The 27,931-nt window shown below is 50.0% G+C and overlaps 1 protein-coding gene across 3 annotated transcripts; it reads right to left on the minus strand.

The window, feature by feature from the left end:
• Positions 1 to 229: 229 nt before the first annotated feature.
• On the minus strand, positions 230 to 24,149 carry MOV10 (Mov10 RISC complex RNA helicase). 3 transcript variants are annotated; one of them, XM_019457852.2, is made up of 21 exons: positions 24,050 to 24,149; positions 23,625 to 23,848; positions 10,423 to 10,626; positions 9,914 to 10,149; positions 9,486 to 9,744; positions 7,761 to 7,895; positions 6,933 to 7,101; positions 6,084 to 6,238; positions 5,650 to 5,826; positions 5,389 to 5,536; positions 4,813 to 4,971; positions 4,451 to 4,554; positions 4,185 to 4,282; positions 3,874 to 4,090; positions 2,917 to 3,034; positions 2,528 to 2,719; positions 2,217 to 2,291; positions 1,206 to 1,331; positions 1,036 to 1,124; positions 644 to 765; positions 230 to 569 (listed from the first exon to the last, which is right to left on the minus strand). In XM_019457852.2, the coding sequence occupies exons 2-21, from the start codon at positions 23,759 to 23,761 to the stop codon at positions 478 to 480; spliced, it is 3,012 nt and encodes a 1,003-aa protein (XP_019313397.1). In that variant the 5' UTR covers positions 23,762 to 23,848; positions 24,050 to 24,149; the 3' UTR covers positions 230 to 477. The 3 variants fall into 3 exon arrangements, with proteins under 3 accessions (XP_019313397.1, XP_019313396.1, XP_019313393.2); XM_019457851.2 differs by lacking the exon at positions 24,050 to 24,149 and adding an exon at positions 23,951 to 24,045; XM_019457848.2 differs by lacking the exon at positions 24,050 to 24,149 and adding an exon at positions 23,951 to 24,015 and having other exon boundaries at positions 23,625 to 23,813.
• Between the last annotated feature and the right edge of the window lie 3,782 nt (positions 24,150 to 27,931).

Below are 27,931 nucleotides of genomic sequence, written 5' to 3' on the forward strand. Positions count from 1 at the left end.
TGAGGGGAGTGGTCTGGAGCAGGGGCTAAACTTAGAAGCCTGTGGGTGGCTTCCTTGTGGCCTCCCACTGGGTTTCCTCCCCTGGACCTGGGGGCTGGGTTCCTCTCTGGCTGGGAGGAGTAGGGCCCTGGGCAGGGTGTGATGGTCCCACCCTCCCCTCTGGGGTCGCTTTGGAGAGCTTGGGAAGGCCACAAGGCCAGAGGGGGCCAGGCTGAGGAGACAAGGAGGCTTTTGCATAGAACAATATTTTGTTTTCAGTTTTTCTTCCTCCCCCTTCCCCCAATTGTTAGCAGCTTGATGTGTCATTCTCCCCAGCAGGGGAGGGGGTGAATGGCTTGGGTTGTAAACTCTCTCCCCCAGCCTTCCTGTCCTTCTGGAGGGGCAGCTCAGCTGGGCTCTGGTTCAAGCTGGGTTCCGGTTCAGGGTCAGGTGGGCGGTTAAGGCTTGGCTGGTGTGCGAAGGCTGTCTGCTGTGTCTTCAGAGCTCATTTCTCCACTCTGGCTCTACCTGCAGGGACAGGCCGTCTTCTCCCTCCCGTTCCTGGGGGAGGTAGTCGTGACTTTGGGGCCCTAGAAAGAAAAGAGGTGAGCCTGTCTTCCTTACCTCATCCCCTAGCGCTGTCCCCTGCCTGGCCCAGCCATACCTGAGGTAGAGGGCCTGAGCTTGCTCAGACCTTGGAGTAAGTTCTGTCCCTGCTGCAGATCCAGTTTGGCAGGGAAGGGGCACCCGGTATACCCCCCGTTTTCTTTACAGAACTCCAGGAATCTGTAGGGTACAGGGACATTCACACACACAGCTGCACAGGCCTGGCTGAGGAGTGCCAGCAGAGGCTCGAGGCTAAGCCTTGGTCCTACCATGTGGGCCTGCGCCTTTGGGCGAGTTGCTTATCCTCTGTCGGGTAATTTAAGTGGGGAATTATGAGGAAGAACAGACCTGTGAATTAATTGAGCCACAAGAAGGTGCTCAATAGAGCTACACCTGCCCCAGGATGGGGGTTGTGGCCACCAAGAGGGATCATGGGGTAGGAATGCTCACACTTTCCAGTCAGGGTCATGGCCCAGGAGCAGCGGGTTGCCCACCACGATGAGCAAAGCCTTGGCCCGGGTCACAGCCACGTTGAACCTCTGAAAGGAAGGAGTGGTAGGGTCACGGGAGGGAAGGGCCTTAAGGAAGGAAGCATTCCTTCCACCCGCCAGGTCTCAAACCTTGGGGTTCTTAAGGAAACCCAGGTTGAAGTCCAGATCCAGCTGCACAAAGCTCTGGCTGCTCCGCACGGTGGAGATGAGAATGACGCTGCGCTCTTGGCCTTGGAACTCTTCTACGGAGCCCACCTGGAGGGCGAGACACAGGGCCTGCAGGGCTCGGGAAGCAGACACACACCCTGCCTTATGGAGCTCCCGATCCAGCGAGCTCCAAGGCAAGGCCGATGCCGGCACCGGGCATTTGTCACAGGGGAGGGAGTGAGCGTCCTGATAGGAGAGAACGGGAGGATGCCCTGGAAGCTTAAGGGTGGATCCAGTTAAAGGGGTGTGGGCTAAAATTCTTCTAAGCAAAGAAAACGCGCTTGCAAGGACACAGGAACTCCGAGCAGTGGTTCTCAAACTTCCCTAAAGACAGTCACTAAACACTTGTTAAAGATATACAACCCAGACTTCCTAAATTGGAATCTCCAAGGGAGAAGCCTTTAAATCTTAGAGCACTGGTTTTCAACCGCGGCTGCACGTTAGATCACCTGAGGAGCCATAAAAAATACCGATGCCCTGGCTCTGCCCCCAGATAGCTGTGTTCACTGGCCGGGTGGGGCTCTGGCACCGGTGGTGCTAGAAGCTTTCCAGGTGATTCTTATCTGCAGCCAGTGTTGAGAACCACCACCTGAGTCAAAGCACTGTCTGACTCAGAGGGTGGGAATGGTGAGCTGTGACACTATCACATGACAGGTCAGGCAGGCAGGGAGTTTGGACTTTATCCGTAGGGCATAGGCCTCAAACCAGCCTGATCAAAAGCATCAAGAATCCGGTGTGGTGTTTCCTGGTCCCGCCCCAGATAGACAAGCCAGGATCTGCAGGAGTGAGGCCTGGGGGGAGCCCCACTGGGTCTTAGGCAGCGAAGGCAGGGCGGGGCAGTAACACAGGCTGGAGTGCCAGAAGAGCTCTCTGGAAGCAGGGGAAGTGCAGGGGCACCGAAGGCAGGGAGCAAATGTGAAACGGTGGTGTCACCTTTAAGTCTTTGATGTCATCCAGTCCCCGAAGCTCCTTGTCAAGTTTGGTGATGCAATAACGGATTTTTTCCACCTGGAAGATGAGGACAGGTGCCTTTCTCTCATGCCATTACCCCAGTGTAAGAGGGAGCCAGGCAGAAGACCGGGGAGCTGGGGGGCAGAGAGGGAGGGACAGCTGACCTCTGAGCTCGTCTGACAGGGCTAGCAGAGACCTGAGCTTCTAGAACCTCCACCTAATCGTCTGGCTATGAAGGGGGTACCTTCGGGGGGGGGGGGGGTCCCATCCTTGAGAGGAACTGAGGGCCTGACCTGCTTCCGGTAGGGAGAGATGACGCCCACGCTTCGGGGGCTCAGGCGGGCTTTGCCCTTCTTCGAGGAGGGGGCCAGGAGCAGCTTCAGGTAGGAGGTCACTGTGGCAGCCTCTTCAGGGTTGAAGAATGATGGGCTGTTACCCTCACGCTCGTCCTTGCCCATTACGCCGTGAAAGATGATGGGAAAGCCCTGGATACGGGTTCGGGGGAAACCTTCAGCCAGGCCTCCCTTCCCTCCCACCCCAAACCCACCCAGGGAATGCGGGATCCCAGGCCAAGGTGAAAGCCTGTGGCTTCCACTCAGAGGCTCCTCCTACCTTGCACCTTCGGTAGGAGGGAAGCTGGGGTACAGGGGTGGCAGCCTGACCCTGCCGGGTTCAGCCTCACCTGTCGAGGCAGACCCTCCCATCGGCAGAAGCGCTCTCGGTCCACGACGTCGGCACAGGCCTGCAATTCCCCATCATAATAGAGTCGGTTGGGAATGTCCAGTATGGTGGGGTGAGACCTGGGAGGCAAGAGGAGGAAGGAAGAGCAAGACCAGGGGCCAGGTTAGTTCTGCCCTGACCTTGGGGTCCCCTGCTCCACCTGCTCTGGGTCCACACATCCTCTTGCCACCCGCCCAAGTGGACGGTGGACTCATTGATCTACAGCGTGTTGCTAGGCACTGTTCACTGCACCAAATGTGCACAGAACCAAATGTGCTTCCTGAGCACATGTGGTCCGTAGGCCAGGCAGATTTAAAAGGAAAAAAAAAAAAAAACACGCAAGAAATGGGGAGGTTCTCAAGTTTCAATTTTGCCAAGGAAGGATGGTACAAAAACAACCATCACCTACTACTGCCATTATTTGATGAGATAATGTGTTAAATCTAAAAACAGAAGTAATAATAGATTGAACTCCCAGTGGACTTATCTAAGGAACTCCTAAGAACTTAGGAATTCATCATTAGGTACATGAATTCATTGAGTAAAGCAAGTATACTTTTTGATTTGAGTAACAATTAGCTTTTTGAAAAACTGTATCGTCTCTATTTTTCTCATTTCTCCTTGGACTGCCTCGACCCTTCATCTGGGACCCACACCAGACACATCCCAGTGTCTGGGAACCATGGACAATCCCCCGATACACAGATAAGCAAAATGCTCAAGAGCGAAGTCAGTTGCAAAGTCAGAGCCAATGAGTAGCGGTGATGGGGCTGGAATGGAGATCACCGACCTTCCAGATCATAGTCTTCCTGCATCACACAGCCTCTGAGCAACAGGACTGCAGGATGGAGCCTCCAGCGGGGGCTGCACAGAGTGGGTGAAGGCACAGATTGCAGGCGAGGTGAAGGTGCGGGAGTACCTGTAGTTGCGCAGCAGCTTGGTTATGAACTGGGGGTTATAGCCATTGGAGCCCTTCTTGTACAGGGCGTTGTAGGTCAGCAGCCGCTCCAGCAGGGAGTACCCCAGGCCATGCTTCTGGGTCAGCGGGGAGCGCAGCACGGGCCCCAGCTGCCTAGGGTCTCCTGCCAGCACCAGCTGCCCTCCTGGATTGTCTGTTTCCTTGACTTCCATCAGCCCTGAGAGGCAGGGTGCCGTGGGAGAAAGGTGAGCGGTGGGACCCCCCAACCCCATGCAGGGTGGCATGCACACAGCCCACCCTGAACCCCTCACCTGCTATGGCCACCAGGCTCTCAGGCTCCATGGAGTGGCCGGCCTCATCGATGAAGATGTGTGTGAAGTGATCGATGGGAAACTGAGCTGAGACCAACCTGGGAGGCGTCAGGCCAAGCAGGGGTCATATCTGGGTACCCAACTGGCAAACCTGAAAGCCCACCCAAACTGGCCCCTCACCCCACTGCCAGGCACCACTCTTCCCCATCTCTCCAGCCCGCTACTTCCTTACTTATACACATGATTAAGAGACACACACTTCCCACCTGCTGGCCGTGATGAGGGTGGTAATTAAGACACGATACTCCTGCAGCTTCTTCTTGGCGGGAAACACATAATCCCCTTTCTTCGCATCCCAGTTGCAGCAGGGCTGCGGGGTGTGAAGAGAGAGGAAGAAATCAGCTGGCTCTGTCCATCCTCACCCTCACTCTGGCTCTGGGCCCCCCAGGCAGTTTTCTTTCTCTCTCTCACTTCCCACACAGGGAAACAGACAACCAAACAGGGGTTCTGACCCATCCAAGCTCACACAGCGAGTATCCGAATCCAGGTCTAGTTTCCTGGCCCTGAGCATCTACCCTGAGCAGCCCAGCACCTGCCCTCCCCTGGCTCTCCACACTTCTCCAGGTACCTTGATGTCCTCGGGCACCATGCGAATGTCCCTGCTGGGGGCCAGGAGGCGGTAGATGGAGCTGGGCAGGTGGACCCGGAGCCGCTGGCAGAGAAGGTCAGCTCCTGAGTTGGACGGAGCGCAGGCCAGGATGTGGGCTTTGGGCAAGTGCTTCACCACCTGGGGTGGGGACAAGCACAGTGTGGGAAGCAGCTTCTCTGGCTCCAGGGGGAGGGATGGGGGAGAGACTCGGTTGTGACTCAGGTTGGCACAGGGTGGCATTTGTCTCCCGGACCTGAGGGAAGCAGGGACACAAAAGGCGAGTTTTGACCCCCCCAACCCTCTGCTAGTCCAAGTAAGCACTTCACTGCTGGAAAACTGGCACAGTAAACATTCAGAATCTACGGTGGCTGAAACATGATTGGTGACTCCAAGAGTCACGTGGGACCCCACACCCTGCACAACGATGTTCAAATGCCACACAGACCATTGACGCCAGCCCAGGGGCGATCAGGAAGCTGGAGGCACCCAGAATCTGGGCACTGCTTGGTCCCTGGGGGAGTCAGCACCGGCCCCAGGTCTATGCTCAGGCCCCACCTGCTTAATGGCTTCCACCAGGGTGACAGTCTTGCCAGTGCCTGGAGGCCCAAAGATAATGTAGGGGGCTGGACGGGTGGTGCCCATAACGATGTTCTTCATGGCCTGCAGCTGCTCAGGGTTTGACTCCAGACTGCGGTCATACAGCCTGGCAGATGAACCAGAAACATGACGTCACCTGGTGTCCCGGAGGCCTCCCTGACTCCAGCGCCCACGCCCCACACCCCAAGTGGCCCCCCTTACACCCATGCCCAGTCTCACTTGAGCTTCACATCTGAGGGCAGCAGCGGGACCCCACGGGAGGCCACAGGAAAGAGCATGGGCCACAGCAGCCAGCGCCCCGTCAGCTCCAGGGCACGGTGTTGCACCCGCAGGGGCTGGCGGTTGAAGGTGAAGTTCACCTTGAAGGTCAGCCCATCTACAAAGCGGCTCAGGAGGCTTTAGGAAGGGAGGAGGAAGGAAAAGCTCCAGTAAGAGGGCATCTCTCTGCATCTACTCTGGCTCCACTCTCTTTTCAAGACAGTCATGCAATCCCTCCAGAAGAAGCTACTGAGACATCTCAGGGTCCCCCTGAAGAAAAGCTTCCTGCTCAATCCCTGGGGTCCCACTGGTCTCAGGGAGAAACAAATCAGCTCCTCTGGCCTAAGAAACATTTGTAGACCCTTCTAGCAGCTCATGGTTCCCCCAACACCCACCTCATGGAAAAGCTCAGCTTGACACGGTCCAATTCCACCTTGTGTACAAAGCCCTTGTAGGTGACGGGGTCCTCCTGATGTGTCTCAGAGGACAAAAGTGCAAACAGGTGGTCACCCCGCAGCACTGAGGGGCGGCTCTCGGTCACTCCGGGAACCTATGGGGGGTGGACATAAGCAAGCTTCTATCCCCAGGGATGGCTACTGGAGGACCCCTAGGTCTCCAGACCGCCTGTGAGGGACAAGGATTGAGCGTTGTCCTTCTATCCCAAGACCCAGGGAGCTTTGCTTCTTTCCTCTCCCGCCTGACAGGGCAAAAGTTGGGATGAGCAAGGAGACAGTCTGCCCGAGCTGCACAGAGAGAGCTGAGCCCAGCAGTCCTGGAAACTCTCCAGGACACGATTCTCAGCCCATCCGTGTGCCCTCTTGGCCAGCTCAGTTCCCGCTCTGCCCTTGAATCCTTGTTCAAAACTCAGTTCCTGCAGGAATCGTTCCTTGATTGCCCCCCACCCCCTTCTCTCTCACCAGCTGCCCTCCTCAGCACTTGCGTGCAGGAACTCTGGGCTTATGCGTACAACACTCAGCATCTGACATCTGGAAAGGGATCTAGGCCAGCTCTGTGCTTTTCAGATAAGGCAACAAAGGCCCAGAGAGAGCAAGGGACTTGCCCAAGGCCACACAACTAGTGGTAGCAATGTCTAGACTAAAACCCAGGTCCTCCCCATCAGCCTGCTCTGACACCTGTTTTGGGCTCTCTGCTCCTTGCTGAGCCCCCTGGGGGCAGGAACAGCATTCTACTCTCAGGCTGGCTGACTCGAGCCCACCCTCCCCACCCAGGATCCGAGCCCTGACCTCCAGTGTGAGCAGTCTGGGGTTCTGGTCTACGGGGTCCCAGGTCATGGGCACCGACTCCAGGTCGTAGTGCCGGATGTCATGCTCCATCTGCAGCTCCTCCAGGTGCAGCAGCAGCCGGAGCTTCACCTCGTAATTTCTCCACTGCAGGGCTGTCTCGAGCTGGGCCCTGGCGGTGATGGTTGGGCAGGCAGGAGGGGGCAGGGACAGGATGGGTCAGGCAACCCCTGCACCCAGGAGCATCCACCCTCTCCCATCCGTGGCTCTGGGACTATGAAAGCACCAGGAATCAGGGAGGACCAGAAGGGCAGAGAAGTGGGTGGGGGGTCAGAGGCCTCAGAGAATGGAATCCTGGCTCTCCGTCCTTCCGACGCCCCTGCCCCCACCTCAGATCTGACGTGGCATTTATACCATGGATTCTGGGGCCTGGAACATTCTCCTCGCTAAGATAACTCCTATGCTTACACCCTCACTTCATTCATGTGTCATTGTCTGCTCAAATGTCACCTTCTCAAAGAGGGCAGCACTAACTGCCCTCTGCAAGACAGCACAACCCTTCCCCTTCCCCGAAAGTTTAGCTTTGGTAGAGTTCTTCACAGCACTCGTCGCTACATGAAACTATAAGATAAATGCTCATTTCTCCCTACTGCAATGAGCAAGGCCCTCATGTGAAGAATTCACCTTGAATGGTGCGCAGCACGAGGTGCGTGCTCTGTACGGGAAGGAAGGGAAGGGGCATGGGAGGCTGAGGACAGAGGGATGGGGCGGGGGATGGGGGTGGAGAGACACAGAAAGCAGCATGAGGTGGGGCAGAAGGGTGTCTCTTACTTGATCTCAGCAATCTCCTTTGGGGCAGTGAAGATACTTGTCCCCTGAAGAAGGATGGGGAGCAGCTGCCGGAGGCGAGGGGGTGGGTAGTATGTCCCCAGCGCCATGCTCAGCTCCAGGTCATAGCCCTTAGCGCTGCAGGAGCCAGGGAAGAAGAGTGGTCACAAACTCAGAGATCCCTCCCCTTCAGAGAGGTGGAGAAGGCTCCTCCCTGGAAGATGCCCGAAGCCCTTCCACAAACTATTGCTGAAGGGGGTCGGCAGATTTTGTACAAGGAGGCAGAACTCACTACTCCATGAGGATGCTCACCCCAATTCTCATTTCTGGAAAGTACTATTCATGGAAACTTCCAAAAGTCACATATTTAACACCCATATGTGTAAATAATATGGATATAAAAAAATACATGCTCATTAGAGAAAAATAAGTGGGTAAATACATAACATTCTCCCCATCCGGGGATAACCAATAACTTTTTGATAGCTAAACTTCCAGGTTTCTGTCAATTTGTATTACATACATACAGTTTTAACAAAAAGAGCACAATTGCCTATCGTTCACTTTTCTAGCTCAGTATTTCATAAACACCTAGCCATGCCACACAGAATATACGATTCTATTCATATGAGGGGCGCCTGGGTGGCTCAGTCGGTTAAGTGTCGGACTTCGGCTCAGGTCATGATCTCACAGTTCGTGGGATCGAGTCCCACATCAGGCTCTCTGCTATCAGTGCAAAGCCTGCTTTGGATCCTCTGTCCTCCTCTCTCTGCCCCTCCCCTGCTTGCACCCTCTCTCTCAAAAATAAATAAACATTAAAAAAAAATTCTATTCATATGAAATATCTGAATAGGGAAATCTATAGAGACAGAAAGCAGAGTGGTTAAGGCTGGGAGGGAGGGATGTCCAGGTGGCTCAGTAGGTTAAGCATCCGACTTGATTTCGGCTCAGGTCATGATCTCACGGTTTGTGAGATGGGGCCCCGAGTTGGGCTTTGTGCTGACAGCATGGAGCCTGCTTGGGATTTTCTCTCTCCCTTTCTCTCTGCCCCTCTTCTGCTTGCACACACTCTTATTCTCTCTCTCAAATAAACTTAAAAAAAAAAAAAAAAAAGGCTAGGGGTCACCTGGGTGGCTCAGTCGGTTGAGTGTCCAACTTTGGCCCAGGTCATGAACTCACTGCTTGTGAGTTTGAGCTCTGTGTCTGGCTCTGTGCTGACAGCTCAGAGCCTGGAGCCTGTTTCAGATTCTGTCTCTGTCTCTCTGCTCCTCCCCTGCTCACGCATTCACTCTCCCTCTCTCTGTCCCTCAAATACAAACATTAAAAAAAAAAAGGCTGGGAGGAAATGAGGAGCAAAAGGGTATGGGCTCCTTTTTGGGTAATGAAGTGTTCTAACCGGATCGTGGTGGTGGTTGCCCATATCTGTGAATATACTGAGAACCTGAATAGTACGGTATGTGAATTATCTCAAAAAAAGCTGTAAAAAAGACAGAGAGAAAGGTCTACACAGGCTGCCTGACAATCTATCATACAATCAAAAATGTTTAACATTTTTTCAGGCTCACCTGCAACTTCCTTCCCGAACAGAAAAAAATCTCTGAGGCCCAGAGGAGTTACGAACTCAGTTAGGAAAGGGGGCCCTGGTTCTGGCTCTGTGCTCTTCCCCAAGGTGCCCACCCTCATGCGGGGCACCCCAAACTGGACCGGGTTGGAGAGGAAAGGAGTTACCGGTCAGGTCTCTCTCCTTCCTCTATCCGGCTGGTCACTACAGGGTTTCCAGTGATCCGGGTCCGCTTGAAGGGAGTCGTGGGCTTCAGCTGTGCAGCCAGGGGACTGTGGGCAACGGCAGCCAAGAAGCGGGCAATGTAGAAAGTGCCGGCTCCTTCCGAACCTGACTCCCCAGGTCCCAGCAGCTCCCAGAGCACCGTGGCCGGGAAGTAGCCCACAAAGCTAGTCTTGCAGTGGACCTGGAGCTCGTAGCACTCGCCTGCAGGAGGACGGATGAGTGAGAGAGGACAGGGAGGGACCTTCCCACCAGTACCCTGCCTGCACACTCCCCCAGCAGCCACACCCCGGGGCAGGAGCCCTGACACAGCAACCCTTACCAGGGCAAGCCCCCGTCCACTAAAGGCTCTTTCCCGTGGAAACCCGCTCACCAGGGCCCAGTGGGCAGGGCAGCTCCTGGTCTCCATTGTAGAAGGCAAACTGGGGGGTCCGGCAGAGTGGGAAGAGATGAGTGAGGGTGACAGGCTGGGTTCCTCCATTCCGAAGCCTCAGGGTCAGCACCTCCTTGCGGTTCAAATCCAGGCGGATAAGGAGCTGCCCATCTCGGGCTTCATGGGGCCCCTGGACTTCCACGTCCACCCCATGTTTCCCGTGAAGATACTCAGCCCTGGGGAGAGTGGGAGTCAAGGGGGGGCTGGGACAGGAAGGGCCTAGACAGGGGAGGCTGGCGAAGTGCCAGTGGAGCTCAGGAATCCCACCGCCTCTCCCCAGACCAACTAGCTCCTTCCCTACCCTTCCCCCACTCCTTGAAGGAGGGGGCCTTACCCCAACCTGAGGCAACCCCCTCTTCTCTCAGCCAGATGGCTTCCCCGACACCCTGACCCCTGTGTCCTTGCACCCTCTTTCACATGCACGTGCATGCACACATACAGACACACACCTGTCGTAAAAGATCTTGGCTAGCAGTGACTTGTGGTGTTTGCTGATGTCTGACCCCACCTTCACTCTCCTTTTTTCTGGGAACCACACGTCGGCCCAGCGGTCGAGTCTGAAGAACCTGACCCGAGTCTTGGTGACGTAGGCCAGATTTGCAATCTTCATTCCATACAGCATGGAGGAGAAGCCAGGGGCAGGGGTCCCAAAGCTGCCGGAAGCAGAGGAGACTGGGAAGTGAGGGAAGGCAGCTCAACGGGGAAGGCGGGAGGGCAGGGTGTCTGTGGGTCGCTCTATGTGGGACACACCAGCCCTGCTGCGCAACAGGACAGGACCCAGGGACAGAGACTCAGGCTGGGGGGGGGGGGGTCACAGGAATTGTTAATGTTTTAAGGGAATTCAATAGGACTTCCCAAGACAAAATACGACTGTTTTAAACAGCAAGTTGTGGACTGTGTGTTTCGGAGGAGAACAGCCCAGTCATGGGCTGGTGATTTGGAGGACTAAGGGAAGAGAGAGAAAGGAACGAAGATTTTTTGGGGGGAAAAACTATTTGGGACAGAAAAAGAGATACAAATGACGTGGCAGAAAGAGCTAAGGTTAAGGGGAAGCCAAATAAGTTGATTCAGAGGGGGTGGACCTGGGGTCCTGCCTGATGGTGAGGAAGGAGAGAGGGGTCAGAGAGAGCACAGGTGTCCAGGGTGTGTGGGCAATGTGGCTGATCAGACAGCAGTTTCCACCCGAAGTCAAAGGGTGCAGGTGGATGGAACCCAAGCAGGAAGGGAAAGGATCCTTCTCCAGAGATCAAATAGCTTGGTTTTGCGCCTAGAGAAGGTGAAGACAGGGAAAACTGGTCAGAAGGTCAATAACCTCAAAGTCCAGTGCCTGGAATTCAGTTTAGTCAACTCAACACTTACAGAGACCTGTTATGTGCCACACACTGCGCTAGAAGCCGGGGGTTCAATGAGGTAAGAGCCCGGCACAGACTGAACGCTTCAATCCTGGCGTCCTGCCGGGGGCGCGGCCAAGGAGGTTTCCAGGGCAGCCTGGGGCCAAGGAGGGGCACCGAGCCAGGCTGTCCCAGGACAGAACGGAGTCCTGGAGAGTGAACGGGTGTCTACCAGACACAACAGGGAGCCAAAGGGTAAGCCAAGGTGGAGGGGCGTGCAAGGACAAGAGCTGGGGGCACAGGGCAACCTCCCACTCGGCCACCAGCTGGGTCTCCACTTCTTGGAGCCTCACTTTCCTCCCCTACAAAATGGGGGCAATGAAAACTTACCTCGGGGGGGTTGTTATGAGGGTTACATGGAGACGGGCACTGCAGTGTCCACTTAGCCCAGTGCTTGGCACATAAGGAGATCTCCGTAAGGTGTGCTATGATTAGTATCACACACAGTCTGGTTGTGCTACAGTGAAGTGTGGGACAGGGGTGATGGGAGGCAGCAGAGATGGACAGGCACCAGGTCACGCAGTGTTGCATGCCAGGCCAGGAAGCCTAGACTTGACCCTGAAGGCTAGCGGTCTTCCTCTAGTGGCACCCAGGAGCCGGGGACACCCCCACACGTGACATACTCCAGATCTGGACGGCTGACCACCCTCCCTCAATGCGTCGTAGGGAATGAAAGCAAATCCTAGCTCATAAGAACCATGGTAATCCCTATTTAACTATTACGGCTGGATCAGCACGGTCACTCACTGGCGTGTAACAAGATCATTTATGGTCTGGACAATTCCCTGGTGCCCCCTGCCTGTCACTCTGCCCCTTTCCCTCCTCACCCCAAGCAAATGAGAGTGATACTATTCAGAAGACTGTGAATCAGCTCTGATTTGTTTTAAAAAGGTAATAAATCATTTGAGAACATAACAGAAAATGCTCAGTAAATGCCACCTACTATTATTAGTATTCGTATTAGTAGTAATAGTAGGACTAACAGTAGCAGTGGTAGTAGGAGTAGTAACAACTTACTTTCAGCCCACAGCAGAGGCTACACTGTGGTTACAGAAGCCCCGAGGCTGGTGGGTTTTAAGCAGGGGAGTGGCAAGATCATATTTGCATTTCAGATGACTCTGGCATCAGGATTGGAGGATGGATTTGCTGGAGGCAAGACTGTAGGCAGGGACACCAGTTAGAAAAAGGCCATTGTAACAGTCTAATTAAAAGATGACAAGGGCCTGAATGAGGTGGTGGAAAGGACGGAAGAGGGGGCCAGATCTGATAATACTTAGAATGTAAAATTAGCAGAATCTGGTGGCGGACAGGAGGGGGAATGGAAGCTGGGAAGAGGGAGGAGTCCAGGACAAAACTCAGATCAATGGCTTGGCTTCCAGAACCATTTCTGAGATAGGAGGTAAAGGCAGGAGGAGGAGGAGGAGGAGGAGGTTGGAGGGAGGACCATGACATTTGTATTTGGTATGTTCAGTTCGAGATTCCTGTGGTCCAGAGGCAGCTGGCTCCATGAGTTGGAAACTGAGAACTCAGGCCAAAGTCAAGCCTGAGTCTAGCCTGATATTCTGGAGTCCTCAGGTGGTAGTTATAACCATGGAAGTGTCTGGAATCTCCCCAGGGAGTGTGACTAGTCTGAGAAGAGCTGAGACCAGGACAACCCAGGGAGGAGGACAAAACAGAGAAGGAAGCCCCGAGAGAGGGAGGAGAATCAGAAGAAGTCTCAAAACCAGGCATCAGGCTCAAACACTGCCGGGAGGTCCAGTCATAAAGGGACCGAAATCAGGAGGAGTCACTGTCATCCGCCAGGGCCCCTTGCTTGGTAGGTTCCACAGATCGAGCACTGACTCAAATGCCAACAGAAGCCAGGCTCCCCAGGCATCTTTGATACCCGAGCACCTGAATAGTACCATTTTTGAGCCATCAGTGTTAAGGACTCACGTCCCTCATAACTCCACTTAAGAAGACAACAGTGGAGGGGCACCTGGGTGGCTCAGTCGTTAAAGCATCCGACTCTGGCTCAGGTCATGATCTCGCAGTTTGTGAGTTGGAGCCCCTCGTCGGGCTCTGTGCTGACAGCTCAGGGCCTGGAGCCTGCTTCAGATTCCTTGTCTCCCTCTCTCTCTGTCCCTCCCCTGCTCACTCTCTGTCTCTCTCTCTCTTAAAAATTAAAAACAAAAAAAATTAAAAAAAAAATTTTAAAAAAAAAAAAAAAAAAAAAAGGAAGACAACAGTGGAGATGCCTTGAAATGCAGCCAGCTCTCAGGGTAGTGCTGGGGAGGAAACAGGGCTCTCAGAGAGCCGAACAAACCCAAGAGTGCATGCCCTGTCCAGAGGGGGTAACTGTTAATCTCCATCGTTTCCAGACAGATGTGGCCAGCAGGGGACAGAGGCCCAAGATGGCCAGCATCTGACCTTTAAAAGAAGCCAGATCAAAATTTTCACATGGAATCTATTTTTGGAAACTTCTGCCTGGGCACATTGGCAGAAGGAACTCAACTCTGCAAGTTTCACAACTTCTGCCATGGGTACTACCACCTAAGTGTTTTCTCACATTATGCCCCGTGACTATTACCACTACCCAAACTCACCTCTCCCTGGTCTAAGGTGACAGCCATAATGAAAATAATTTTTTTCTAACCAGAAACTTAGTACGTAGCTGTTGGAAAAAAGTCCTAGTTCTTATATTATGCATCTAAGTCACCTAGATTTCTAGGAAAAAAGATCAAGACTTCAGTAGAAAAACTGAATAGTCACCTTACAGAACACATCGAGATAACCAGATGAAAAGATGTTCCAAAAGCAGAGAAATTGCAGATTAAAGTCAAAACGAAGGACTGTTTTATTTCGATCAGACTGACAACAGTGGAAAACAGCCATAACATGGATCGCTGTTGTGTGTATGTGGAGAAGGGGACTCTCACACAGTGCTCCTGGAAAGGTGAAATATGACAACCTTTTGGAAAAACAATCTGGTGAGGACTCCTAACATCTCTGAAACACAGGTATTTAACTCAGCAACTGCAGTTCTGGGAAAGTATCCCATGGAAAGGAAAGTACCTGTGTTTAAAGACATGTGCAAGGATGCTTACTGCAGAGGTATTCACAGGGGCCGAGAACTGGAAACAAAAACATGCCCATCAATAGGGAGATGTTAACACATTGTCAACACCCACAGCATGGAAAATACTAGGCAGCAATGAAAAAGAACGCACCACACCCACACAGACGGCTACAATTTAAAAGGCTGACAACACCAAGTGTTGACAAGGATAAGGACAGACCAGAACACTCATGCATTGTCAGCTGGAGTATGAACTGGTACGATCACTTCAGAAAAAGGTCTGTTTTGCAAAAAACTAAACATATGCTGCAATATTCTGATTTCAAATGAAAAGAATATTATGTGTGCAAAAAAAATGCACTAAAAAAAATGCAACTATAGGGGCACCTGGCTGGCTCAGGTGGTTAAGCATGCGACTCTTGATTTTGGCTCAGGTCATGATCTCAAGGTTTGAGTTCAAGCCCTGCATCAGGCTCTGTGCTGACAGTGGGAAGCGTGCTTGCGATTTTCTCTTGTTTCTCTGTGCCACTCCCTCCACTCGCACACTCGCTTGCTTGCTCTCTCAAAATAAACAAACATTTAAAAAGATTAAACTTAATTTAAAAATGCAAGTATAGGGGCGCCTGGGTGGCTGGGTCGGTTAAGCATCTGACTCTCAGTTTCAGCTCAGATCACGGTCTTGTGGTTTCATGAGTTCGAGCCCGACATCGGGCTGTGTGCTGCTTGGGCTTCTCTCTCTGCCCCTCCCCTGCTCACGCTGTCTCTGGCTCTCTCAAAATAAATAAATAAACTTAAAAAAAAAAAAAAAAGGAACTATATAATATCTAGTATAGACCTAGCACTGGTATTTATTAAAAAATACTTGCTGGGAGAATGAGTGAAAGAAATATCAAATAATTCCAGACTATTCTTTTATTAAAAAACGAAGGAGGGGACATTGCACTAAACTGCTGGCTGGCACACAGCACTGCTGTGCAGGGGCCTGTAACATTACATGTCAGGTTGCATACACGGTCCACACGTGGACATGTATAATTATATAATGATATATATTATTATAGGTCTAATATATATATATAATTTATATAAACGTTTACATATTTTATACATACTGTCCAAACCTGGAGACACATGTAATAATATATAAATATACATATATATACATGTAATAAATACACATAGAAATAAACATATATAAAGGAAGGTAGATAGTGGCAAGGAAGTAAAATGCATGAAGACCTGGTCACACCACTTTTATTTATTCATTTAATCATCCATTCATTCACTAGTGTTTGTTTACTTTTGAGAGAGAGCACTAGAGTGGGAGAGGGGCAGAGGAAGAGAGAGAGAGAGAGAGAGAGAACCTCAAGCAGGCTCCGCACCTTCAGTGTGGCCCCACGAACTGTGAGATCATGATCTAAGCTGAAGTCAGATGGCTGTGTATATTTGGAGTTATTAGTTGTAAGCAAAAAGAATAAATTATGGCTGATTTAAGTGATAAAAGCTAGTTACCAATAAATTGCTGGGAAGGTGAGAAACGGGCTCAGGAAACAGACAGGAACTAGGGAAGGCGGAGCAGCCTAACCCCAGACAAGGTCACAACAGAGGACCAGTCCAGAAGACTTTGCTGCCAACCACCAAAAAAGGAAGTTAAGCAACTTGCCTAAGATTTAAAAATAACAATAAACGTATATTTACCCTGTGTCCCAGCAATGCTCCTCCTAGGTATATCCCCAAGCCAAAGGTACAAGGATGTTCCCAGCAATTTTATTCAAAATAGCCCCAAACAGGGGCACCTGGCTGGCTCGGATGAAAGAGCATGTGACTGTTCTTGATCTCGGGGTCGTGAGTTTGTGCCCTGTGTTGGGGGCAGAGATTACTTAAATACAAAATTAAAAAAAAAAAGAAATAGCCCCAAACTGAAAACAACATCCATGAACAGGAGAATGGATAAACAAACTGATTTGTATTCAGATGAAGAATACTACTCAGGGGCGCCTGGGTGGCTCAGTCGGTTAGGCGTCTGACTTCTGCTTGGGTTACGATCTCACGGTTTGTGGGTTTGAGCCCCGCGTTGGGCTCTGTGCTGACAGCGCGGAGCCTGAAGCCTGCTTTGGATTCTGTGTCTCATTCTCTCTCTGCCTCTCCCCCACTTGTGCTCTGTCTCTCAAAAATAAATAAATGTAAAAAAAAAAAATTTTTTTAAATATCACTCAGTGATAAAAAGCTGCCATACACAAGGCATGGATGAATCTCAAAAACATTATGCTGAAGGGCGTCTGGCTGGCTCAGTTGGTAGAGCAGTAGACTATCTCGGGGTTGTGAGTTCGTGCGCCACATTTCGGGTACAGTTTACTTAAAACAAACAAACAAAACATTATGCTGAGTGAAACATGGCGTTCAGAAGAGTGCATACCTCCTGATTCCCTTAAATGAAGTTCCAGACAGGCACAGTCTCAAAAAACATCAGAGTGGTGGGTACCTCTGGGTGGGGTAAGGGTGAGGACGAACTAGGAAAGATGGAGGAAATTTGGGGTGATGTCATGTTCTGTGTCTCGATAGGGACTACACACAGTGTATGGAAAGGTAGAATTAAAATGTGTCTACTTAAAAAAAATTTTTTTAATGGTTATTTATTTTTGAGAGAGAGAGAGAGAGAGAGAGAGAGAGTCAGAGAGAGAGAGAGAGACAGAGTGTGCATAGAGCAGGGGCAGAGAGAGAGGGAGACACAGAATCTGAAGCAGGATCCAGGCTCTGAGCTGTCAGAGAACTCAAGAGTCATGAGGTCATGACCTGAGCCAAAGTCAGACGCTTAACCAACTGACCCACTCAGGTGCCCCCAATGTGTCCACTTCTATCTAGAAGTTACACTTAATTTTTGAACACCTACAGTTAGTAATAATCATGCAGACGTGTTTGGTGTAAGTTGCACTGAAGTCTGTAACTTACTTTGAAATGCATCGAAAACACTAAGACGGACCAATGGGCAGATGTACAAAATACTAACTAAGAAATCTAGGGGGTGCCTGGGTGGCTCAGTCAGTTGAGACTCTGACTCTTCATTTCGGCTCAAGTCATGATCCTAGGGTTATGGGATCGAGTCCCGTGTCTGCTATGCGCTGAGCACAGAGCCTGCTTAAGATTCTCTCTCACCCCCTCTGTCCCTCTCCCCTGCTCACACACTCTCTCTCTCTAAAAACAAAAAAACAAAAAACAAACAAACAAACAAAAAACTAGGTGAGGGTATATGGGTATTCACTGTACAATTATTTCAACTTTTGTGTTTGAAGTCTGTCTGTCATAATAAAATGTTGGGAACACCATGATCGGGAATGACTTCCGTGATGTTTTGTTGAGTAAGAAAGCAGGATGTTGAAAACGCATAAAACATGATCCTTTTAAAATAAAACAACCCAAAAAACACCCCAGTTGATAGCTGAGTGTCCTGAGTGTGGGGCAGAATGTGGAAGGGAGTTGGGATGGTGATATGGAGAGGGACCCACAATAAACAAGGATATAGTGTAACGATCCCATGGGGGCCAACTGACATAGGTGGGATGGAAGTATGGGTGCATACAGAGGTAAGTGAAAGGGTGGTCATCCAAAGCATAAAAAAACTTTCAAACACAAATATCCAACATAGAACATTAAGGGCCCTCACTCCCCCCTATCAGCTTAACTGCTTGATGTGTATTTTTTCAGACTTTTTTCTATACATACGAAAACTTTTTAAGCACTCAAGTGTTTTGTTTGCTGCACATACTCTCCTGCAACAGACCTCTTCACCACCATGGACTTCCTTCCAGGACATTTTACCAAGTCACCTCCCTCTTTTGGATGGCTGCAAAGGATTGCATAGTAGGAATGCAGGGGGCGTGTTTAACTGTTTGTCCAGCGATAGTTCGGTGCCTATAATGCTTGGCTTTTTCAAAGGTTACATACAGTAACCACCCATGCACAAAAATTCTTGTACTAGTCGGTGATTTATGGGACAAATGCCTTCAAATAAACTTCTGGGTCAAACAGAATGACTCTTCACAACTTTGGCAAGTTCTGCCAAATTGTCCTCTATTTTTTTTTTTAAGTTTATTTATTTGTTTTGAGAGAGAGAGAAAGTGCGCGCACACGCGAGTGGCAGGGGCGGGAGCGAGAGGGCAGGTAGAGGGGCAGAGAGAGAGGGAGAGAGAGAATCCCAAGCAGCTGTCAGTGCAAAGTCCAATGCGGGGCTTGATCTCACAACGATGAGATCGTGACCTGAGCCGAAATCAAAAGCCCGATGCTTAACCGACCGAGCCACCCAGGTGCCCCAAGTTGTCCTCTAAACAGGTTGTACAAACTTAATGTTAATCACTAAAAATTTGAGAATACCCTTTTTCCAGACCCTGACATCAGAAATCTTCAATCTTTTCGATCACTGACAATCTGATAAACAAAAAAATGATATCTTGCTTAAATAGCATTCCCCTCATCACTAACACAGTCAAGGATCTTTCCTTCTGTTTATTAGTCATTTGTGTTTCTTCCCCTAAACCAGCAGGAGTCATTACCAAACACAAGTCGGATCACAGCCCCCCTTTATGACTCCACAGTCTACAAGATGAAGTCTAATCTTTTAACAAGGCACACACGGATCTTCTGTATAACTGGGATAATGCAAACACAGTTAATTAACACCATCAACAACAGGAAAAGTTTACTGAGCACTTCCTGTGTGCTGTTTGAAGTACCCGTAAGCATTATCTCATTTAATCCTCACAACAACGTAGTAACTATCATCATCCCATTTTAGAGAAGAAACTGAGGCACAGGTTCTGACGTCAATCCCTCTTTAAGTGTACGTCAGCCCTTCCCACTGTATCACTGTCACTCCTCTCTAGACTTTCCTGCCACTGTGGACATCTTTGGTCTGTAACGCCCTGACCTTGGCCCCTGCTGTTTGTTCAGTGAACAATAACTAATCTTTTCAGATGCAGTGCAGGAAAGTCTCATGGCTAGAAGAATGGTATTTCAGAACATACTATCAAATTTGGCAGCCATCTTAAAGGGACATCTAGTTCTGTGTTTTACAAACTGTGGGTTGCAACTCTCATTAGTGGGTCAAGACCAGGATTTTTAGAAAATTGGAGTGGAACAGAATAAAAACATCAGAGGGCAGGGAGTGAGGCTATATATGGTTTCTAGGGTATGCATTGTTCCATGAAAGCTGTGTCCCAGGCTTCCAACTAAAATGTATTCTTTACTGTGGATAGAAGTCTAAACACACAGCCTTTCTCCATGCCAGAGACAGAACGATCTTTCCAAAACCCCTAATCCATCAGTCTCCTACTTGGAAACGATCTGTGCTTTCCTATTTCTGTTAAGATTAAAAAGTAAACAAACAAACAAAAGACTCTCTGCAGCTGGCAAGGTCCTGCCCCATCTAGTCCCTGCCTCCCTCTGGCCTCCCATCAGGGCCACTGAGTTCACCCTAAGCCCTTAGGGTGCTACTCCCTCTGGGTCTGGAATGCTGTCCCCTTGCCCCTTAACATCTGTGAACTCCCGTTTATCTTTCAAGATTCTGTTTAAACATGACTTTCTCCCAGAAACCTCTGATTCCGAGGTTGGGTGTCCAAGTTACATACTCTCAGAGTACTGGACCTTTTGTTCTAAGCACTTATCACAAAAGTAATTAAATAATTATGTTTCATTGCCACCTCCTTCCTTAGGCTCCTTCTGCATCCACAGCGACTCACACTGTTTTGCTTTGCTCACAGGAAGCATTCGGCCGAAATTTGTTGAAGAAAAGAATGAGTCTCCTGCCTAAGGCAAGAGCAGTCTTCTCTTGAAACTTTTCCTGACATCAGTCGTTCCTCCTAACCATCACTGTACTAATGACAGCTACCACTTCCAAAGCCCATGCAACATGCTACACATGGTAAGGGCTTTACCTGTGATAGCTCATTCTGGCCTCACACACAGCCCTGAGAGAAAGGCATTCTTTTACATGCGTTACAGGAAAATTTAGATAGTTGCTCAAAATTCAATGCAACTCCGGGCGCCTGGGTGGCTCAGTCAGTCAGTTAAGCATCTGACATCAGCTCAGCCCATGATCTCACAGTCCATGGGTTCGAGCCCCGCGTCAGGCTCTGTGCTGAGAGTTCAGAGTATGGAGCCCTGTTTCCCCCCCCCCCCCCCCTCTGCCCCTCTCCCACTCCCACTCTGTGTCTCTCTCTCTCAAAAATAAACATTAAAAAAAAATGCAAACTCGTGAATGGCCAACCAGGATTTGAACTCCAGCTATCCAAACACTCTCCCAGCCCCTAAGGTACTGTATTACATGTTTGTCTACACATCTGCCACCCCCACTAGACTGTGATTACAGGCAGGAACCGAGGCACAGGCACAAGCAGAGCCTCGTTAAGTATGTTTTGCTAAATAACGAATGATGGGAAAAGGCCAAAGTTAGCAGTAGAGGATGCAACATCCTGAAATACCCTAGCTGGAAGGGATGCACCCCTCCCAGTGTAGGAAGGCTCCCTAGAATTCCGTGTGTGTGTGTGTGTGTGTGTGTGTGTGTGTGTGTGTGACTTGCAATAGCTCTCTGGTGGCCCATTCTCTTGTAGATCAACTGTACTTACTAATTCAATTCCATTCCGCCAGCACTTACAGAGCATCTGTTACATCCCTGGCTCTATGCTGGGGACTGAGGAAGGTGCAAACGTGAGGAAAAGCCTATCCCCGCCTTCAGATCAGGGAAGCTGGTCGCACACTAGCTCCAACGCAAGGCAGTGCAATGGGGCTATAACCTGGCTGTGAACAATGAGCTCTGAGAGCCCAAAGGAAGAAGCCATGAATTCCCACTGGGAAGATGAGGGCTGATGTCACAGCATTCCTGTCTGGGTTTAAAGGATGTGTAAGAAAGTTCTCTATAATCGTAATAGAAATCTCCACCTGGTATGGAGAGGGTGAGGGGAACATGTTGAATGAAGCTAGCCCAGCCTTCTGAAGTGACAGGGAAGCATAATCCTCTCCACCACGACAGACTTCAAAATATTCAAGGATTACTGCCTTGTTCTCTCCAATGTTTCTCTTTTCAAGGCAAACATTTCTCAGGTTTTTTGTTTTTGTCTTTTTTTTTTTTTTTTTAAGTAATCTCTACTCCCAATGTGGGGCTCGAACTCACGACCCTGAGATCAAGAGTGCCATCCTCCGCTGAATGAGCCAGCCAGGCCCCCCCTCAGTCTTTGACTGGGTTTCGTGACAGAATACGAATCAGCACGTAAGCTGTTTCCCTCCCCCTCCTCACTGTCAATCCTTCAAGGCCAAGGTCAGTGTCCTTCTCCATTGAATTCCCTACTAACTACAGGAGTATTCTTATTTGCATAAGAAAACACCAAATTCCCTAATAATTCCAGGGGAATGGTATCTTATTTGCATAAAAAACAAGTGCACATAATAAAATTACTTTTGAAATCCCTTAAATTCACCCATAATGTACTTTATATGTGGTTTTCTGTATGCAGTCTGACAGAACATCTTCCCCAGTACTGGAACATACTGTGTAGCTTTCGTTGAGAGCTGACAGAGACCCCTCTCCTTGACCAAACTTCAGTCGGGCTCCTCTGAACCCTATTCTCAATTAGGCCTCTACCTTGCCCCCCACCTCTTAATATGTCTTTAGTAGTTTTCCGTCCACTGACCCCCTCACTCGGCTGACAACTACCAATTCCCAGCTGTCTTTGCCGTGTTGGGAGTAGAGCACTCTCTCCTCTACTACAGTAACTCTACTGCAATAGTCCTCCATAAAGTCTTTCCTACCGGTCTAACAAGCATCCAAATACATTCCTTCAGAGCCCAAAGTAGCTGGCTTGTGTTCAAAGGCACCTGTACTTGTGTTGGGGAACACAGGTGAAAGCACGGATGTGGCTTGTTGATAATGCCTCTCAATAGTACCTGCTCTTTGCTTACTTCTCTTTGACATGTTTCCTAGTTCTATTATACTCCGCGCGTTATTTTACCATCTATGCTAGTATTCTGTATGATGCATACTGCAGGCCTATCAAAGCCTCTCGTTCCCTGGCATCTTGTACTGTTCACCTTTCCATTCCCCAAAGCCCAGCACGGGGTGAGGGCATAAAACGGGTCATAACCACTGACCCTTCCTCAGATGTTGCTGGAGCCTGTTCATGTCCCTCTTAAAATGGGACATTTCATTATTGATTTAAACAAACAACCCAGATGTGATCTGGAGAGTCACTATTTCGTCCCCCCCCCCCCCCCCAAAACCACACTTCTCTTAACACAGTCTAACACTTCTTGGACTCTTTTGGCAGCCATACCGGCCTTTTGGTCTGTTGAAACCCACAGCCTTTTTCAGGAGGTGTGTTAGGAAGCCGAAATCCCCACCACCCCGCATGTATTTGTGTAAGTCTTCACATTTATCCCTGTTAAACTGTGTTCCGGCCCAAGGCTGCAGCCTGTTGATAGGTGTTTCTGAAGCACAATTCTGTGGTCTGCCAGAACGAAGCGTCTGGTTTTCACTTCGATAGCAACAAGGGGGCCCAAACAGCCTGCAGCTACAGGGTGAGAAAGGCCTCCAGGAGGCTGGCCCTGGGTCTCCATGGAGAAGCCACAGGTGCTAATGGAGGTTTGGTGCGTATATAGTTTGAGCCCTTTTCTTCTTTGCCGAGCTGCCGGAGATTCTCCCTCCCACACTGGGTCTCCTCGGCTCCCCGGGATAGCGGACCCCCTCGGCAAGCAGCCCCTCGGCGGCGGGGCGGGGGTCCCCGCAGAGCCCGCGCCAGGGCCGGCCGCCAGCCGCAAGCAGCTCCCTCCCGCGGTCCCGCGATGCCTGGGCCCCCTCTCGCGCTCCCCTCCCCCAGGCCGAGCGCCCCCCCTCCCCCGGCCCCGCGAGCGGCGCGTGGGCGCGGGACCCCGCTCCCCGCCAGGGCCCGGGCCGCGGGGGGCGCGGGCTGCGCGGGCGGTTCTGCGCCGGGACTGGGCGCAGGGGCCCGGCCGGGTAGAGCGGGCGGGCTCCGGGCGGCGCTGGCGGGGCGTGGGCACGGCGCGGGAGGGGAGGTCTGCGCCGCCCCGGGACCGGCTTGCGCCACTGGGGGAGCTGCGTCCCTCCGCGCCCCGGGGCGGGAAGGGTGGCCCCGCGGCGAGGGGTCGTGGCGGCGAGCTGGGCCCGCGAATCTGGGCCGGGGACTGGGCCGGCCCGTACCTGATCTTGAAATCCCAGTTATAAACGGTCCGCAGCCGTTCGCGATCTGTCTCCATGTCCAGTCCCCGAACGACCAGGAAACTCTCGAAGCACTGGCCCGTCTCCCGAAGCTGCCGGCAGCTGAACTTACTGGGCATCGCGGCGGCGGCTGCGGCTGCGGCCCAGGCAGGAGGGTCCGTGGAAATGAAACTGAAAGTCGCCGCCGCGGATGTAAGTTGGCGGCCCTAGGATGAGGGTGCAGCAGGGGGAAGCCCCCTAACTCTGACCCTCTGATCTTGCAGGCTCCCTTCTCCCCACCAGGCTTCCCTCCTCGGTTCTTTTCCTACCTGAGTCTTCCCTTCGGTCTCTCCGTCCAATCCCCTCCCCCTCCTCCCATTAACTCTTTCCTAAGGAGTCTGACCCCTCCCTCAGGGCCCTCCCCTTACCCCAAGCTCCCTCCCCTGGCTTCGAGCCAGAATCTGAACGTGGCTACCGCCTGGGGCCCCCTGAGCAGCCCAGGGAGACTTCCGAGCCTCAGCTAGGGCTACTCCCACGCCCACCCCCCCCAGAGCCTCGGGACTTATTGAAAAGCAGGAGAGCAAAGGGCAGGGACTGGGACCTGGGTTGGTTGCAGCTGGACTGGGGCAGCTCACCCAGCACCTCCCCCAGACTGCTAGGGACAGAAATCAGTACGGAAGCGAGCGGCACGCCCCCCTCCCCCATTCTCCCTCCTCGAGCTTTCAGACGCAGGGAGGAAGGCATAAGAGCCAAAGAAGTTCGGGGGGGTGGGGGGGGGTGGTGGGGAAGAACCAAGTGTCTCTGAGATAAAGGTGTGTACGTGTGGGAGGGAGGGACAAGGGGCTCCGCCAGCACGGAACAGTCATTACTTTTCTCAGCCACACAGGTTTCGTTTTAGGGGAAAGGCTGGTGATCCCTGCCCTTGAGCCACACATATTTGGGCACTTAATTGCATTCCAGTCTGTATTGCTCTTTAATTGTTACTCGTATATAAGCAAGGGTTGCCCCACTCATCAAAATATCAGCCTGAGAGCAAGAGACTGGTCTCTTACGCAATAAATGGTTAATAGCTACAGCATCAGTACCAGGAAGAGAAGTAATAGACTAGCGTGCTTCTGAAGACAATTAAGACAAACTAAAGGGGGTGGGGCTCCCACAACAAACATAAAACAAGCCTCTGCATCTATTTATGCTCCCTAATAACAAAAACACACCAACTAGAATGGGGCAAAGAACATAAAAAGTTATGTAAAAAAAATTCTTCAAAAAAATATACCAGTTACAAAAATATTAAAGGTAGTGTTTTTCTGCAAAGTAATTCCCTGTAGGAGGCCACGCATTCAACATAACCTAGTGTGAGGAAAGTCCAGAACCCAGGTCATGCTCCAGCTGGGCTACTCTTGTACCTGCCCCCAGGCCAATAACCAACTATCGCCAGGAATAACAGATTTTAGCAACAGGAAATGCAAAGTTGGTGGGAACCAAAGCTAAGAGGAAGAGGAAAAACTGGGCAGGGGACATTGCCTAAGAATTTATGTCTTAGAAATTGTGCAAAGTAGAGGGAAACACTAGTAAAATCGCTGATTTCTCCACCTTTTTTCTCCACAATTACCTGGTGAGGTCTGACGGTAGCCAAGAGTGAACCTCTTAAAATCACCATGTTAACTTACCATTTCAAAAACCTCCCATCCACCACACCCACACTGATGTTTGGTTCCATGCTGATGAGTAAATCTAAGTCCCCATTATTCCTGGATTTCTAACACCACTGCCCCTCTCCACACACCACCCCCCCCTCAAACCTTAGACCAATCTCCTAGATGTTATCAAAACATGCAAACAGCTGTAGTATAGTACCAACCTGAGTAAAAATATGTTATGTGGCCTTGGTTACAATGGAACCTCTCTAAACCAGTTTCGTCTAGAAAAATACATTTCACATGGAGTTGTAATTGTTACCACATATGGCTGTCTAGATGTCTAGAATGGTCTTCCTTCCCAGTCTCACTTCCTTGAAACTTTCTCTAAAACCATCTGCACTTGTAAAGAATCTGACTTTAAAGTGGCTGATTTTAGTACGGGTCCAAATATCACTGAAGGCAATCTGAAAGTTAACTTTGGCCAATGACGTTACTAGAATAAACCTATAGCCTCCCAAGGTAACTTTGGAGAAGCATATTAAAAGCTCTGTATTTTCTTCATTACTTCTCATGACTCCATAGTTACTTGGGCTTCACAATTAAACATCTGAATGTTAAGTTCATGTAGACCATAGTCCTGAATACAACTAGAAATAGCCCTTAAACTGAATGCTGAAATTGGTTAGAGGCTGTGGCAGGTACAGCTGATCCTCATTATTTGCAGATTGTGTTATTTGCAAATTCACCTACTCCCTTAAATTCACTTCTAACCCCCAAATCAATACTTGCGGTACCTTTGTAGTCATTCATGGAACTGTGCAGAGCAGCAAAAAAACCCTGAGTTGCCCAATATGTATGTTCCCAGCTGCAACGAGCAAGGTCATATTCTGCCTTCTTGTTTCAGCTCATATTATAAACAAGCATCCTTTTCGTGGTCCATATTATGGTCACGTTTTTTGTTGTTGGTGGTGACTTCACTGCTTAAAATGGCCCCCACACCTGTGTAGTGCTTAAGTTCTATCTGGTGTTCCTAAGCACAATGCTGTGATGTGCTTTATAGAGAATATTCCTATTAGATAAGCAGGAGTTATAGTGCTATTGGCTGGGAGTTCAAGATTAATGAATAAACAATATGTTAAATGAGGTGATTTAAATAGAAACACACGTATAAAATAAGATCATGTATTGACCTGTTGACAAAAATGTGGCCATTAGTTCCCAAGCACCTAACCCTGTATTCCCTGAGAAGCAGTATTTCCTATTTGCCAACTCAGTGTTTGCTGGCAATGAACTACTGTGAATAATGAGAATCAACAGTATATTCATATGTGTAACAGTGCTTTTCAATGTATTGGATTTGACAAGGTATGATATTGGTTACTGCTCTCGGTGGGCTAAGATCTACCGTGTCTTTTTATACATTCTCTGTTCAAGGGAAAATTTTTGTTAGCTCAACTTATAGGACCATCCAGTTTTGTTCTGTATTTACCAACCCTCTTTTCTTTCTTTGATTTCCCAAGCAGTAGGTAGCTTCATTCTATATGAGATTATACATTTATAAATTGACATTCAGTAATGTATCAGTCTTTTGTGAGTCTGGAGAAAATGTGCCAAGGTTTGCCAAGTATCTCATGGACACAGATGGGTCCAGCATCAAAGTTCTACATTACAGAAGAGAACAGGCACTGGAACAAGGCAGCTTGTAACAGCAGCACAACTACCCAGGCTCAAATGAAACCAATAGTTTTCAGCAGTGTAATTTCAAATCCAAATATAGGAGTGAGGCCTCCCAGAAAACTCCTTTCCATCTGGCTGAGAAACCTTTACCCTAGGATACCACAGGCAGATTTCAGCAGCATGTGACAAAATAAGACACAATTCAAGCAAATATCCTGAAGGAGGTTAAGGAAGTAAAGGTCTCTGCAGGACTTGGCAAGGAGGGCTGACTTCCTCCCGATTATACAACTAACCAAGGGCTTTAGATAGCCAAAAGATTAGTAAGTTTTTACAAAAGTCTATATGGGCTAGGGAAGTGGATGGGATAGGCTAGGGGCAGGCTGACAGTTAATAAGTTAAAGGCAAAGACAAGAATGTTTGAATCTGTTTGTGCTACAAGCACAGAGTATAGTACAACAAATATTCCCTCAAAAGGTGGGACTTTAACTGGCCTTAGATGGGAGTGTGAACCACTGAAACTCCTCTGGTTCTTAGGAACCAGGATAAAAGCCTTTCCCTCATGTCTGTAGCTAAGTCCAATTTGCAAGGAAGTAAAGCCGCATTTAGAGTTAAGTCAATGTGAAATACCACCCAAGTTCAAGGTACAGGGATTCTTTCATTTCTACTTCTTGTCTAGTGACTAGAACCATACTTGGGCCTTGCTTTCTCAATGTCAGACAGAGAAGATAACTAGAAATGGAAAACCAAAGCAAAATCTTTGAACCACCCGCAGCCTCTGAGTGAGGAGCAATGTTATCCACAGGGACATTGCTCAAACTAAAAAAAAAAAAAAAAAAAAAAAAAAAGGCGCTGTCCTTTCCAAGTTTTTGGATAATCACTGAATCTGTAATAGTTCAGAAACCCTGAACATCTTCATCAATTAAGACCAAGCACAGTTCTCTTACTTGAGAACAAAAACTGAAGACATGGATCGAAAAGGAAAGACTCAGACAA

This window comes from Panthera pardus, unplaced genomic scaffold, assembly GCF_024362965.1.
Source record: "Panthera pardus isolate Hobbes unplaced genomic scaffold, ASM2436296v1 HiC_scaffold_11, whole genome shotgun sequence".
NCBI lineage: Eukaryota > Metazoa > Chordata > Mammalia > Carnivora > Felidae > Panthera > Panthera pardus.